At 45.0% G+C, this 12453-nt stretch overlaps 1 protein-coding gene across 4 annotated transcripts in view; it reads right to left on the bottom strand.

Annotated features, from left to right (window-relative positions):
• The window catches only part of ANKFN1 (ankyrin repeat and fibronectin type III domain containing 1), a 217990-nt gene that overhangs the window by 60221 nt on the left and 145316 nt on the right, over positions 1 to 12453 (bottom strand). For all 4 annotated transcript variants that reach the window (XM_080994439.1, XM_080994438.1, XM_080994441.1 and 1 more), the window contains one exon: positions 9092 to 9199. In XM_080994439.1, coding sequence (XP_080850565.1) covers positions 9092 to 9199 — 108 coding nt within the window. The remainder of the gene's footprint in view (positions 1 to 9091; positions 9200 to 12453) is intronic.

The following is a 12453-nucleotide window of genomic DNA, read 5'->3' as shown; positions in this document are numbered from 1 at the left end:
GTGTTTGGACGGAATTTCCGAAAATCACAAAAATGTTTGGGATGTATGGCAACCTATTTTGGGATGTGATCCATGAGAGGCAGTCAAATACAACATTCCTTGTTTTCCTAGAGTGGCCACGCAAGGGGATGTTTGGTCCAGCCAGTCAAAACTTCCTGTTCCTCCTGGGATTATCCCCCCATATGGGGTAGATCCACATGTACATATTTGTAACTAAGTCTGCCTTCAGGGATCCAACTGTGAACTGATGTAAGTAAACTTCTTTTATTGACTTCGAATAAGATTGTGGCGTCTTTATTCTTTTAAGAGGGATTCAAGGGAACTTACTAGGAACATACAATTCAATCTGAGACAAACTGAATTGTATAATAGTGAGAGGCTTACACGAGCCTGCAACCAGCTATCTGCTGTGCATGTAAAAAGGGGAATGTAAACTCTGCTAAGTAAAGGAACCTTCTAGCGGAAGTTAGGAAGGATATTAATTAATCATATATCCTCTCCACCCACCCTGAACATTCCCACATCCATGTCAGAAGTGTTGGGTTTTTGGTGAATTGCCTTAAAAATATCTCAGAAACTTAAAACCAGAATCCTTTCTCCTATGTATCATGTCAGAGGAAATAAAAAGAACAGTCAGACCAATATTTATGTATGCAACTACGGCGCCAAGGTTATTGACTGCCAAAAATTGGAAAAGCAGCAGCGTCCCAACTAAAGCAGACTGGCTATCTAAAATGATGGAATACTTCCATATTGCCGAACGAACAGGGAGGATAAGAGGAGATATGGTACAAAAAGTGAGTAAGGAGTGGGCTATCTTTAAGGAATACATCAAAATTTATGTGGGAAAAGTAGAATTTCTGACAGATATTGAGTGAATCCAGAAAATGATTAGAGTGAAAGGAGAGAAAGTCAAGATAGAAGAAGAGATTAAAGAAATAATGAAATGCGTTTAAGCTAGTTGGAAAAATAAAGTAGCGTAACAAGAACTTGGTGGGTGTCCGTGTGGGGTAGGTGTGTAGGTATGTAGATATGTAAAGTATAGGTGGGTATTATATAGAGTAATGTAGGTGTGTTTTGTGTTATGAAAATAATGCAGCGCATCCTGTATGTGTATCGTGTAAATGTATATGTATGTGTTTTATCTGTTAATAAAATTAAAATAAATAAATGAAATAAAATAAAAATATCTCAAAAACTTCATTTTGTTTGTGTGGAGATGCTGGATTTTCACTTTTTGAAATATGGCAACTCTATGTAGCAGTGGCCTTGGTAAGTAAAGGTAAAGGGACTCCTGACCATTAGGTCCAGTCGTGACCGACTCTGGGGTTGCAGCGCTCAGCTCGCTTTATTGGCTGAGGGAGCCGGTGTACAGCTTCCGGGTTATATGGCCAGCATGACTAAGCTGCTTCTGGCGAACCAGAGCAGCGCACGGAAACGCCGTTTACCTTCCCGCCGGAGTGGTACCTATTTATCTACTTGCACTTTGACGTGCTTTTGAACTGCTAGGTTGGCAGGAGCAGGGACTGAGCAACGGGAGCTCACCCCGTCGCAGGGATTCGAACCGCTGACCTAGGCTCTGTGGTTTAACCCACAGCGCCACCCGCGTCCCTATAGTTGCCTTGGTAGGATCATTCATACTTACTCTTAGCTTGGAAGCAAATGAGTTTTAAGTATGTTATTTGCCTGCAACCTCAGAGAAGTTAGGAGCATGCCTGTATGAGGGAGTCCTGTCTTTCTGAAGAGAACGCACCTTAATACATCAAGAAATATCAAGTAATCATACTACTAAAATAAACAGGGTGGATTTAAAGTGGGGAAAGCAACCCGTTTCGCTAGTCAAATGGTTTGGCTCCACTCCACCAGCGTTTTAACAGCCACTGCGAAATGATCTGCATACAAAAACTGTGGCAATTATTTCCACCCTGTTGATTGCTTTTGTTTTTACAATCTTGTATAAACAGGGACAAGAAATACCGACGTGGGATTATATGGCCACATATATGTAATAATAATAATTTGGGAGTCACGGGAAGAAGGTGTTTGAATGGCCTGCCATTTAATTAGGTAATAAATAACGTGGTGTGGTACTAATTGCATGGCAGGAAAACGATATGCAGATGCAAAGCTGCATCAATAAATGATAAGGCCACAGAAGCAGAAAAAAACCTTTGTGCAAAGGCTGAAGTGAGCAGCGCAAAGATTAGGCAAAGACTGGGGCTTCGAGTAGCCTTTGCAAACCAGGGCATTCGGAGGGCACCCAGTTAGTGAAGACTGAGCTCATTTTCGCCCCCTTCCAAAGAAACAATCAAAAACCTGTTCCGTGCTAAGCAGCTCAAGAAGTTGGTTTGCAGGTGGTCCATATAATTTGGCTTTGTCGTCTCACTGCGTTAAAACCAAAAAACTGGTCTGGGGAAGTGAGATGAAGGGAATCCTGGGAAGATTTCTGGCAGATAAATCTGAGCTTTGGCAGAGCACAATAGGTTTGGTGTCATTCACAGAGGGCACATTTTAAAGAGCAAACTTGATCGCAGCAGTGGAAGAGGCCGTAGGGATGGAAAGAGAAGCAAACCAGCAAAGATGAGACGGCCTACATGAGCCTTTAAACCAGGCATAGGCAAACTCGGTCCTCCAGATGTTTTGGGACTACAATCCCATCATCCCTGACCACTGGTCCCGTTAGCTAGGGATGATGGGAGTTGTAGTCCCAAAACATCTGGAGGGCTGACTTTGCCTATGCCTGCTTTAAACACAAGGGCAGGGTTTCCCAAACCTAGATCGCCAACTGTTTCTGGACTACAATTCCCATCATCCCTGACCACTAGTCCTGCTAGCTAGGGATGATGGGAGTTGCAGTCCAAAAACAGCTGGAGGACCCACGTTTGGGAAAGCTTGCACTGGGGCAAACCTTGTCTGCAAACTTCTCTGCAAACCTTGACCCAAGTCTGCTGAGACATGTTTCCACTGAAATAATAATAATAATAATAATAATAATAATAATAATAATAATTCTATTATTTATACCCCACCCTGGGTGGCTTCCAGCACATATAAAAGCATAATAAAACATCAAACATTAAAAGCTTCCTGATACAGGGCTGCCTTCAAACGTTTTTTGAAAGATATCTAGTTCTCATGAGGATTTTAGGGTAGAAATGCAAATTGCTGCAGAAATGCGAAGAACTGATTTTAATACTGGAAAAATGAGAAATTTGGAGAACCAAAATTACCAGATTCTTTCATTTCTAATCTTTACAGGGCCTAAGAAAGGTGTCCCTAATTTAAGTCAAAATAGATAGATAAATGATAGATAGATGAGAGAGAGAGAAAAAGAGAGTGAGAGAGAGATGTGTTCCAGGGTTCAAAATCTGAGAAACAGACATGTTTCCAGCATTCCAATACAGTGGTACCTTGGTTTAAGAACAGTCCTGTTTAAGAACAATTTGGTTTACGAACTCCGCAAAACCAAAAGTAGTGTCCTGGTTTGCGAACTATACCTTGGTCTAAGAACGGAATCCGAACAGTGGAAGGGCACTGGCGGCGGGAGGCCTCCTTAGGGAAAACACGCCTCAGATTAAGAACGGTTTTGGGTTTAAGAACGAACTTCCAGAATGGATTAAGTTCGTAAACCGAGGTACCACTGTACAGTGGTACCTCGGGTTAAGTACTTAATTCGTTCCGGAGGTCCGTACTTAACCTGAAACTGTTCTTAACCTGAAGCACCACTTTAGCTAATGGGGCCTCCTGCTGCCGCCGCGCTGCCGGAGCACAATTTCTGTTCTCATCCTGAAGCAAAGTTCTTAACCTGAAGCACTATTTCTGGGTTAGCGGAGTCTGTAACCTGAAGCGTCTGTAACCTGAAGCATATGTAACCCGAGGTACCACTGTATTCCAACGTTCTCTGTAACAACATTTTGACACATAAGAATGTCGATAATCTGCACAGGAGCAGCTGTGCAATATTGCCCACCGACTTCCTATTGCAACTGGAACATGAAAGGCTTTGCTCTGCGCCGGCTTCTGTTCAGGACACCAGCATTCGTATAATGTTATGTACTGTGAGTTGAATAGGATCCAAACTGCAGCAGTCTGATTGGTCCTAGAACAATAGGATCCAAAATGCAGCAGTCTGATTGGTCCTAGAACAATAGGATCCAAAATGCAGCAGTCTGATTGGTCCTAGAACAATAGGATTCAGAATGCAGCAGTCTGATTGGTCCTAGAACAATGCAGCAGTATGATTGGTTGGCAGGAACCACCCAATCATGCTCCAGATAGAAGTGAATCCACAACCTGATTGGCTTACAGTAGAATTCCGGAATTAGCCAATCATGTGCAGCCCATTGTGTAAATAATGTATATAAAGCAGATACTTTGAGGGGACACTCATTCATTCCTCCTCACCACTATGAGCTGAATAAAGAGCATAAAATCACTTTGCGACTCTGAGTATATTTCACATAACTTAGCATGCAGCAGCACAGCTAAAAGCCAGCCCACATGTTGATGAAGGCTTGTGGGCCGCCATGCCCAGAGAGGGTAATGAGAATAGGCCCCTAGATCTGCGCTAGCTCTGCCTCTGTTCCAACCTTGCCTTGAAACAGCCTGCCGTCCAAAGCCACCCCCTCTGCCCTTTGCCAAATGAGGTAAGGGCTGGTTCCGCAGCTCCCAGATCAAATTACTATTCAAACATTTTTAAGGATTAGCTTCAGACTTAGTCCATCAGTATTTTGCTGGGCAAGTGCCACCGAAAAAAACCAAAACCAAAAAACAAAGGGTAAGCATTACAATGAAAAGTTTTGATTTCTCCCCTTCCTACCATAGATCATCACAACAATACGTTGAACTACAAAGAGTTGATTTGAAATGTAGGATTGGAGAAGGACGAAAGCTGGGCTGGGCTGGGCGGAGGAAAAAACGTCTTCAACCTTAGGCCCATACAATGCCAAGCAATCTGTAATTGTAGTAACCTGGTTACGCTACTTATGAAGACAAATGGGTGACCTTGTTGCTTGTAATCATCCATGTTTTCCCCCACCGGAGATTAAACTTTGGAAACCAAAGCTCTTTCTTTCTCTCCCAAGGATAACGGCAAATTACAAAGTGAATTCTAAAGCCACAGCAGATCTGTTTGCAGAGCCTCTAAAATGCAGCCGGGATGCCAGAGTTGTCAAAGGTTTTCCTGGAGATGTTTCTGTGAGGTTGTTTACATCGTTGTCTCCTAGGGTCAACTTGATATGAGTTCTGTTCAGAGGCCCTATGTGCTTAAAGCAGCCTCTCTTCTTCAGAGGTGACCCACAGAACACAGGAGAATTGTGCGGACTGTGTGATGAGGACTTGACAGGGCTGCTGCTCTCTCCCCTCTCGCGCAGGTGCAATTGTGCAAAGGAGATGCCCAAACAGACATGATACATTGTTGATGGCATCCGTCTGTCTCGAGAGACAATGGAGTGCGCATCTGGGTGTGAAGCCAAGCCTCTGTTCCAGCAGCGCTTGGGTGCCATCCTGAGCATTGTGTATGTAGCTCCTGGGCTGCCCAGATGACAAGATCACCTTCTCAGCCTTGCTGGAGTGGTCCAATGGAAAACAGAATGATACATTTGGCACCAGCTTGGCTGCAGGGCTTGGCTGCAAGGTGCCATCCAACTGTCTTTACCAGCTGCACTGGTTCCAGGTGGAGTCCAGGGTCAGGTTTAAGGTGCTGGTTTTTGACCATTAAAGCCCTATGTGGCCTAGGACCCTCATACCTACGGGAATGCTTCTCCTGGTATCCCCTGCGGAGGACCTTAAGGTTCACAAATAACAACATTTTGGAGGTCCCAAGCCTCAAGGAGGTTAGATTGGTTTCAACTAGGGTCAGGGCCTTTTCAGTACCGGCCCCGACTTGGTGGAGCACTCTGTCACAAGAGACTAGGGCCCTGGAATGGTATACAAAAGATGAACAGGTTAAATCCATAATGATACACTGGGCGAGGGACTTGGGGGCACAATATTCAACTTTTAGATTGGGAAAGGTTATGGAAAACTGATTTGAAATTCTCAGCATGTTGCACGCTGAAAGAAAACTATATGAAAAGGATGTACAGGTGGTAATTGACTCCTAGTAAGTTAGCAAAAATGTATTAGACAAGTACAAACATCTGCTGGAAATGTAAAGAAAAAGAAGGTACCTTTTATCATATGTGGTGGTCATGTAAAGAAATAAAAGCATTCTGAGAAATGATATATAATTAATTGAAAAAAATGTTTAAAATACCTTTTATTTAAAAAAAAAACCCCAGATGCTTTCTTATTAGGAATTGTAGGTACCAATATTCCAAAGGAGTAGAAAAGACTCTTTATGTATGTGACAACAGCCACACGGATGCTACTAGCCCAGATGTGGAAAGAAGACAAGGTCACTACCAGAGAGGAATGGCAAACTAAGCTGTTGGACTACGCTGAAATGGCAAAAGTGCCTGGAAAGCTCAGAAACCAAGAAGACAAAACTTTAAGAAGGAATGGGAAAAAAATTATAATTTATTTAGGAGACCACTGTAAGCAGATGAAAACATTAGCAGGATTCTAATAACACGTGTAATGTAACAAACACTATGGACAAAATGGATAGGTACAAAATATGGATTATGAAATAATATGCAGTTGAAAATGTTGACAATAAGACCCATGGAGGGGATCTTATAACTCTATGCTTGTAAAATCAAATAAAAATCATTTTCAAAAAAAAAAAAAAAGGAAAAGAAACTAGCTTGCTGTACAGTGATAAAATTTATGTATGCTGCTCCTCCAGATTTCCTCTCTGGCCCCACCCACCACGATATATGGTCTTGGGTCAGTATTTCAAAATCCAATGTTGTCTTCAGGCTGAAAAAGCTTTTCATTCCTGTCGAGGTTACACCAGAGAGGTGGTGCGAATTGCTCACCCAACCACCGTCGTAACGCATTTCAGAATGTCAAATCGCACATATGCTCACTACAGTGAGTTCGCACATCACCGTGGCAGGCGCCACAAAAGTATAACAAAGAGCAGCGAGGAAAAAGAATGGTTTTCAATAGGACGCATTATAAAACAGATTGCTTTACGGGGACCCTAATTAGAAGGTGGCGAGGAGGGAAGGGGGAAAAGAAGCACTTATTTCCATGCAACATTCCTTTCCTTTTTCAAAAGGGCATTTTCACATTGAGCGTATGTTGCCATAGTTACAGCAAAGGAACACGCAGACCTTTGCTAGTCTGCATTGTTGCATATTTGCACACATAAGAATCGAGGGCTGCTTGTGCAGAATCTGCCAAGGCGAGACAGTAGAGAGGCGAGGACAATCAGAACTCTGTAATAATTTGATTTCTCCTATTAAAAAAGCGGGGGGGGGGGGTTGAAGTTCCTTTGTCACAAAGCCATAATTTCAAGAAAAACATTATATATTTTTTTGGGGGGGGGGGAGGTAATTAAAAATATTTAATCGCATTTCAACAGCTCACAGAGAACATGGGCTTTTGGAACGTATCTCAAGCTGCTGCCCTGGTTTTCAAAGGCACATTGTCTCCCGTGAATGAAGAACAGAGAACTTGCTGGGCTTTAAACTGTCTCTACATCTAAGGGAACGGGGGAGACAGTTTCATTTAAAATGCAGCAATTTTGCTTTTCCCTCGCACTCATTAGGGTGCCTCTTTTTCATTACAAGTTGGAATTGCTTCCTAGAGAATTTATAGCACCTGTTTTGCTGGCAGCAGCCACACTGTTTTCGTTCAGTCCAAAGGTTGTAGCAAACAATATTAAAAGTTAAAACCACGGCCAGCAGCAGTAATGGGTGGAGTCAGAAAATTACCATAAATTACCCATCATTAAGGGACGCGGGTGGCGCTGTGGGTTAAACCACGGAGACTAGGACTTGCCGATCAGAAGGTCGGCGGTTCGAATCCCCGCGACGGTGTGAGCTCCCATTGCTCGGTCCCAGCTCCTGCCCACCTAGCAGTTCGAAAGCACGTCAAAGTGCAAGTAGATAAATAGGTACCGCTCTGGCGGGAAGGTAAATGGCGTTTCCGTGTGCTGCTCTGGTTTGCCAGAAGCGGCTTAGTCATGCCAGCCACATGACCCGGAAGCTGTCTGCGGACAAACGCCGGCTCCCTCGGCCAATAAAGCGAGATGAGCGCCGCAATCCCAGAGTCGGTCACAACTGGACTTAATGGTCAGGGGTCCCTTTACCTTTACCTTACCCATCATTGAACCCTGCTGCCATTTTCCCTGCTGGTGGGTATCTATTATAGCAATTTATTGCTCTAGGTTTGGGGGGGGGGCGGAATGTCTCCTCCCACAAACCTCACTTGCTGTGAGAGGCTGGTTGCGGACATGCAATGGTCAGGGATAGCACTTTGTACATGCTCTGGGGCCACGCCTCTTTTTTCACATGCTGTAGGGGTGCGAAGGAACCATGGCCCACCTCTTGCCCAAGGCTCCACAAAAACATGGCACTACCACAGCTAATTTTCCCCTGGTCTCCTCGCTGGCCCAAATAGGACTAATTTAGCCAGCTAGCCTTGGTGATCATCTAATGTTTATTGGATGGATTTCCCCCCTAAACTGATTTTTGAATTCTGAATTGATTGTGATTCAATTTTATACTGTATTTTATGCTGTTTTTTGTTGCAATAATTAAGTGTTTTAAATTTGTTGTTAGCCACCCTGAGCCAGGTTTTCTGAAATAATAAAAATGTATTATTATTATTACCAGCCCCATTAAGGCCTGTTATCTGTCTTTGCCAGGAAGTCTTTAAACATATTAATTGGCGTTTGTGATCTGAAACAATTTACTGGGCAGGAGAGAGAGAGAGAGAGAGAGAGAGAAAACGAGAGAGAGAAAATGAAAGAGAGGCTTTGGCGAAAGCTTCTCTTCAAATGTTTGCCGCGTTGCCAATTGGGAGAGGCAAGAAGAGCGAGATAGTCTGCTAAAGTGATTCCAGATGGGCCAATATTAATATCTTTCTCTTTCTTGATGAATGAGACAGTATGGTCCAGATAGGAAGCTGCTAAAATTACAGGCGCCACGGAGACTTCGCCTGGTGCCCTACCCCACGGAGGATACTTTATCCTTACCTCGGCAACTGTAACTCGGACGAGATGCCCTAACTTGCTGCAGCAAACGTTCCAGAGCCTCGATCTGTCCCCTGTGTCTAGGTTCTCGGCCATCGTAGTCTTTCCAGTCTGTTGAGCGAAAGAAATAAGCAATGTGAAATGCGGCAGAGGAAAGGGAGCCACGCAGAACGTTTCTTTGCTCTCATTGTCTCCTGGCTCCGGACAAAGTTGGCCAATAAGCCTGGTTTTTTTAAGTTTGTCCTTGATCAGAACGCTGTGAAATTCCCTCCCAAATAGCTACTGCTTCTACTTTACTACCATTTTGGAGATTTGATTTGATTTTTTTCAGAAAAAACCCCACACAGGGGCCCCTCCCCAAACTTAGCATTTAAATAGTGTTTCCCAAACTTGGGCCTCCAGCTGGTTTTTTTTGGACTACAACTCCCATCATCCCTAATTATTAGGACCCATGGCCAGGGGTGATGGGAATTGTAGTCCAAAAAAACAACTAGAGACCCAAGATTTAAATGCTAAGTATGGGGAGGGTCACCTTATGAAAATTGGAAATAGAATTACGGAAAGCTATTCTGATCCATTCCACTCTGTGGCAGACTTTTTCAGTGGCAGTTCTCTGTCTGAGGTATGCCCTCCGTGGTCTCCATCATTATTGACTTTTAGGAGGAATTTGAGAACATCCCTGCTTACCCAGGGTTGAAGGCCACCGCTCCTGGCAACCCTGACATCACTGAACAAGAGAATGTTTTAATTACTTTTAGAATTTTACTTTAAAAATATTTTGTTGTGGATGTGTCTGTTGCTCTGGGCTCCTTCAGGAGGATGAGCAGGATATAAATTCAGTAAATAAATATATCTGGTTGTCAGGGACCATGTTGAGGAGGGCTGCACTGAGGAGGAATAGTAGAAGCCACCCCCTCCCCCTAATCTGGATCTTGAATCTTCCCAGGAGCAGGAAGACAGTATAGACTTGGAACAGTGGTTTGCAGAGGGGCATAGTTCAGAAAGCAGAAGCTGGGAAACACTGGATGGAGAACAGCTAGGAGAAGAAACACTGGGAGAGAGAGGGTTAACAGATTCACGGTCATTGGATAGCATTCCTCCACCGCCCTCCCCAAAGTCGAGAAGATCTCAGAAAGTCTCAGAACAGAAAGCACAGAGGGTACAAGCTCAGATTACAAGATTTAGGAGTGATGTAGATTAATACGAACAGAGGGGGTGTAAGCCTTAATCGGGAGCACCGCCATTTCTAGGGAGATGTGTTCTTTTGTCTCTCACTTTGATTATTAAAGAATCTAAGACGTTCCTTTCATTTGATCTTCTTATTTACTGCCACGGGTGAGTTAGCCAATTCCCCGAAGCCTGACACTGGTGCTAATTCCAATGGTAATTGTTGGAAACATACCAAATCAGGAAGGCAGGGCATATGGTCTCATTCCTGTTGTGTCCCAAGCTACTGCAGGAGATGCACATTATATCAGAAATGGTCTCCCAATGCAAAACCTCCCCAATTACGAGTTGTATTGAGTTGTACCATTGATCCATCTATCTGACTAATGGCAGTGGCTCTCCAAGGCTTTAGGCAGGAGACATTCCCAACCTGGAGATGCTGGGGACTGAACCTTCAACCTTCTGCATGCAAGGTGGGTGCTGGACCACTGAGCTATGGCCCTTCCCCATTCATGCAATGAACCTCAGGTCCTGACATCATTAATAATAATAATAATAATAATAATAATAATAATAATAATAATAATAATATAGTATTTGTACCTCGCCCATCTGACTGGGTTGCCCTAACCACTCCAGGTGGCTTCCAACATATACAGAAACGTAATAAAACACCATTTAAAACTTCCATATGCAAGGCTGCCTTCAGATATTGTCTAAAGGTTGTATAGTTATGTCAGGGAACTGCCATCGGAAGGAAGGGAAGTGAAAGGGCTCACACAGGTTGGGAGAGACTCAGCAGCTGAAGAGGGAACCAGTAGGGGGAGAGGAGCTGGGCTGAGGGAAAGGGAGCTGGAGGGATGGCTCAGAGACACTTCCAGCGAAAACAGTGGGGAGGTTTCAGGACCTCCTGTAGGGACACCCACTCCTCGCCGGAAACTGTCACGCAGAGAGTCCAGAAGACGTGTTTCCGTTAAGGAGCTTTTATGTTGGAAGCGATTCCGAAAGCAACCACTGTCGGAATCTGCCAGCGACTGACGGAGCCATGTTTAAGGGGCTCCGTTACAGACAGAGGTTTGCAAACTTGACCAAACTCTGAGGGACTAGGATTTTACACACAAGCAGCTCATCGTCCCATCACAGCATTCCGACAGTCTTCGTGAGCAGCTTGTGCAGGAGAAGGCATCATGAGCAACCCAGCCGGAACCGGAGAAGCAGGAGCTGGAGCGGGTCCAAGCCTGGAAGAAAGGTACCGGGTGTTGGAGGTCCAGCTAGCGCTGCAGACGGCGAGGCTTGAGGAGAGGAGGGCTCAGGATGCAGACAAAAAGGGGAAAGACACCCAGCTCGTCAGAAAGGTACCAGGATTGGTGCAGAAGTTTGGGGGGGAGCCCAAAGACTATCATGGCTTTCGGACAGAGATGCAATATGCCCTCAATCTGCAGTTTGATGAATTCCCTGACGAGGAATCACGAGTGGCTTTCGTGATTGGGCATCTTGAAAAGGGGGCGAGAGACTGGGTTAGACCCCTGATGGCAGCGAATAGTGACGTCCTAAAGGACACGATGAAGTTCTTTCGCGCCATGGATCTGATGTTTTCCAGCGATATTGAACAGGGAGTGGTCCGCAGACAGTTAATGGCTTGCAAACAGGGGAGCCGATCTGTCCGTGAGTACTGGACTGAGTTCACCATGTTGATCCATAAATTGGGGTGGGATCTATCGGCGGAACCCATTCAAATGCTCTTTGAAGAAGGGCTTTCTTCGGCTGTGAAAGACGAACTTTCCCGGGCGCCCAGGGCGGAGTCTATGGACCAGCTGACCAAATCAGCGCTGACCATAGGAGCGCGCCAGGAGGCGAGAGCATTGGAGAGGCGGGAAGGGAAGGGGGAACGTTGGAAGGAGTTCCGCATTCCAGACATTCCAGAGCCAACTTTCCCGCCGGCACAGCCGATGGAAATCGGAACAGCGCGCGCGCGCGCAGTTTCAAAGCCCAGTGAGGGGGGAAAGAAGGAGGGAAAAGGCGCCCGGAAATGCTATCTCTGCCAACAGCCAGGTCACTTTGCCAGAGTCTGCCCCCAGAGGAAGGAATGGCAAGGGATGGTAGGAGCTGTGGAGGGAAGAGAGGAAGAAATACCGAAGCAAGTAAAAGCCAACGCCTGGCTGCCACCGTCGGGGCACAGCAGCCAGGCCAAAGAGCAG

This window comes from Podarcis pityusensis (genome assembly GCF_964106645.2).
Source record: "Podarcis pityusensis genome assembly, chromosome: 2".
NCBI lineage: Eukaryota > Metazoa > Chordata > Lepidosauria > Squamata > Lacertidae > Podarcis > Podarcis pityusensis.
This window is presented reverse-complemented; position numbering and strand designations above follow the sequence as displayed.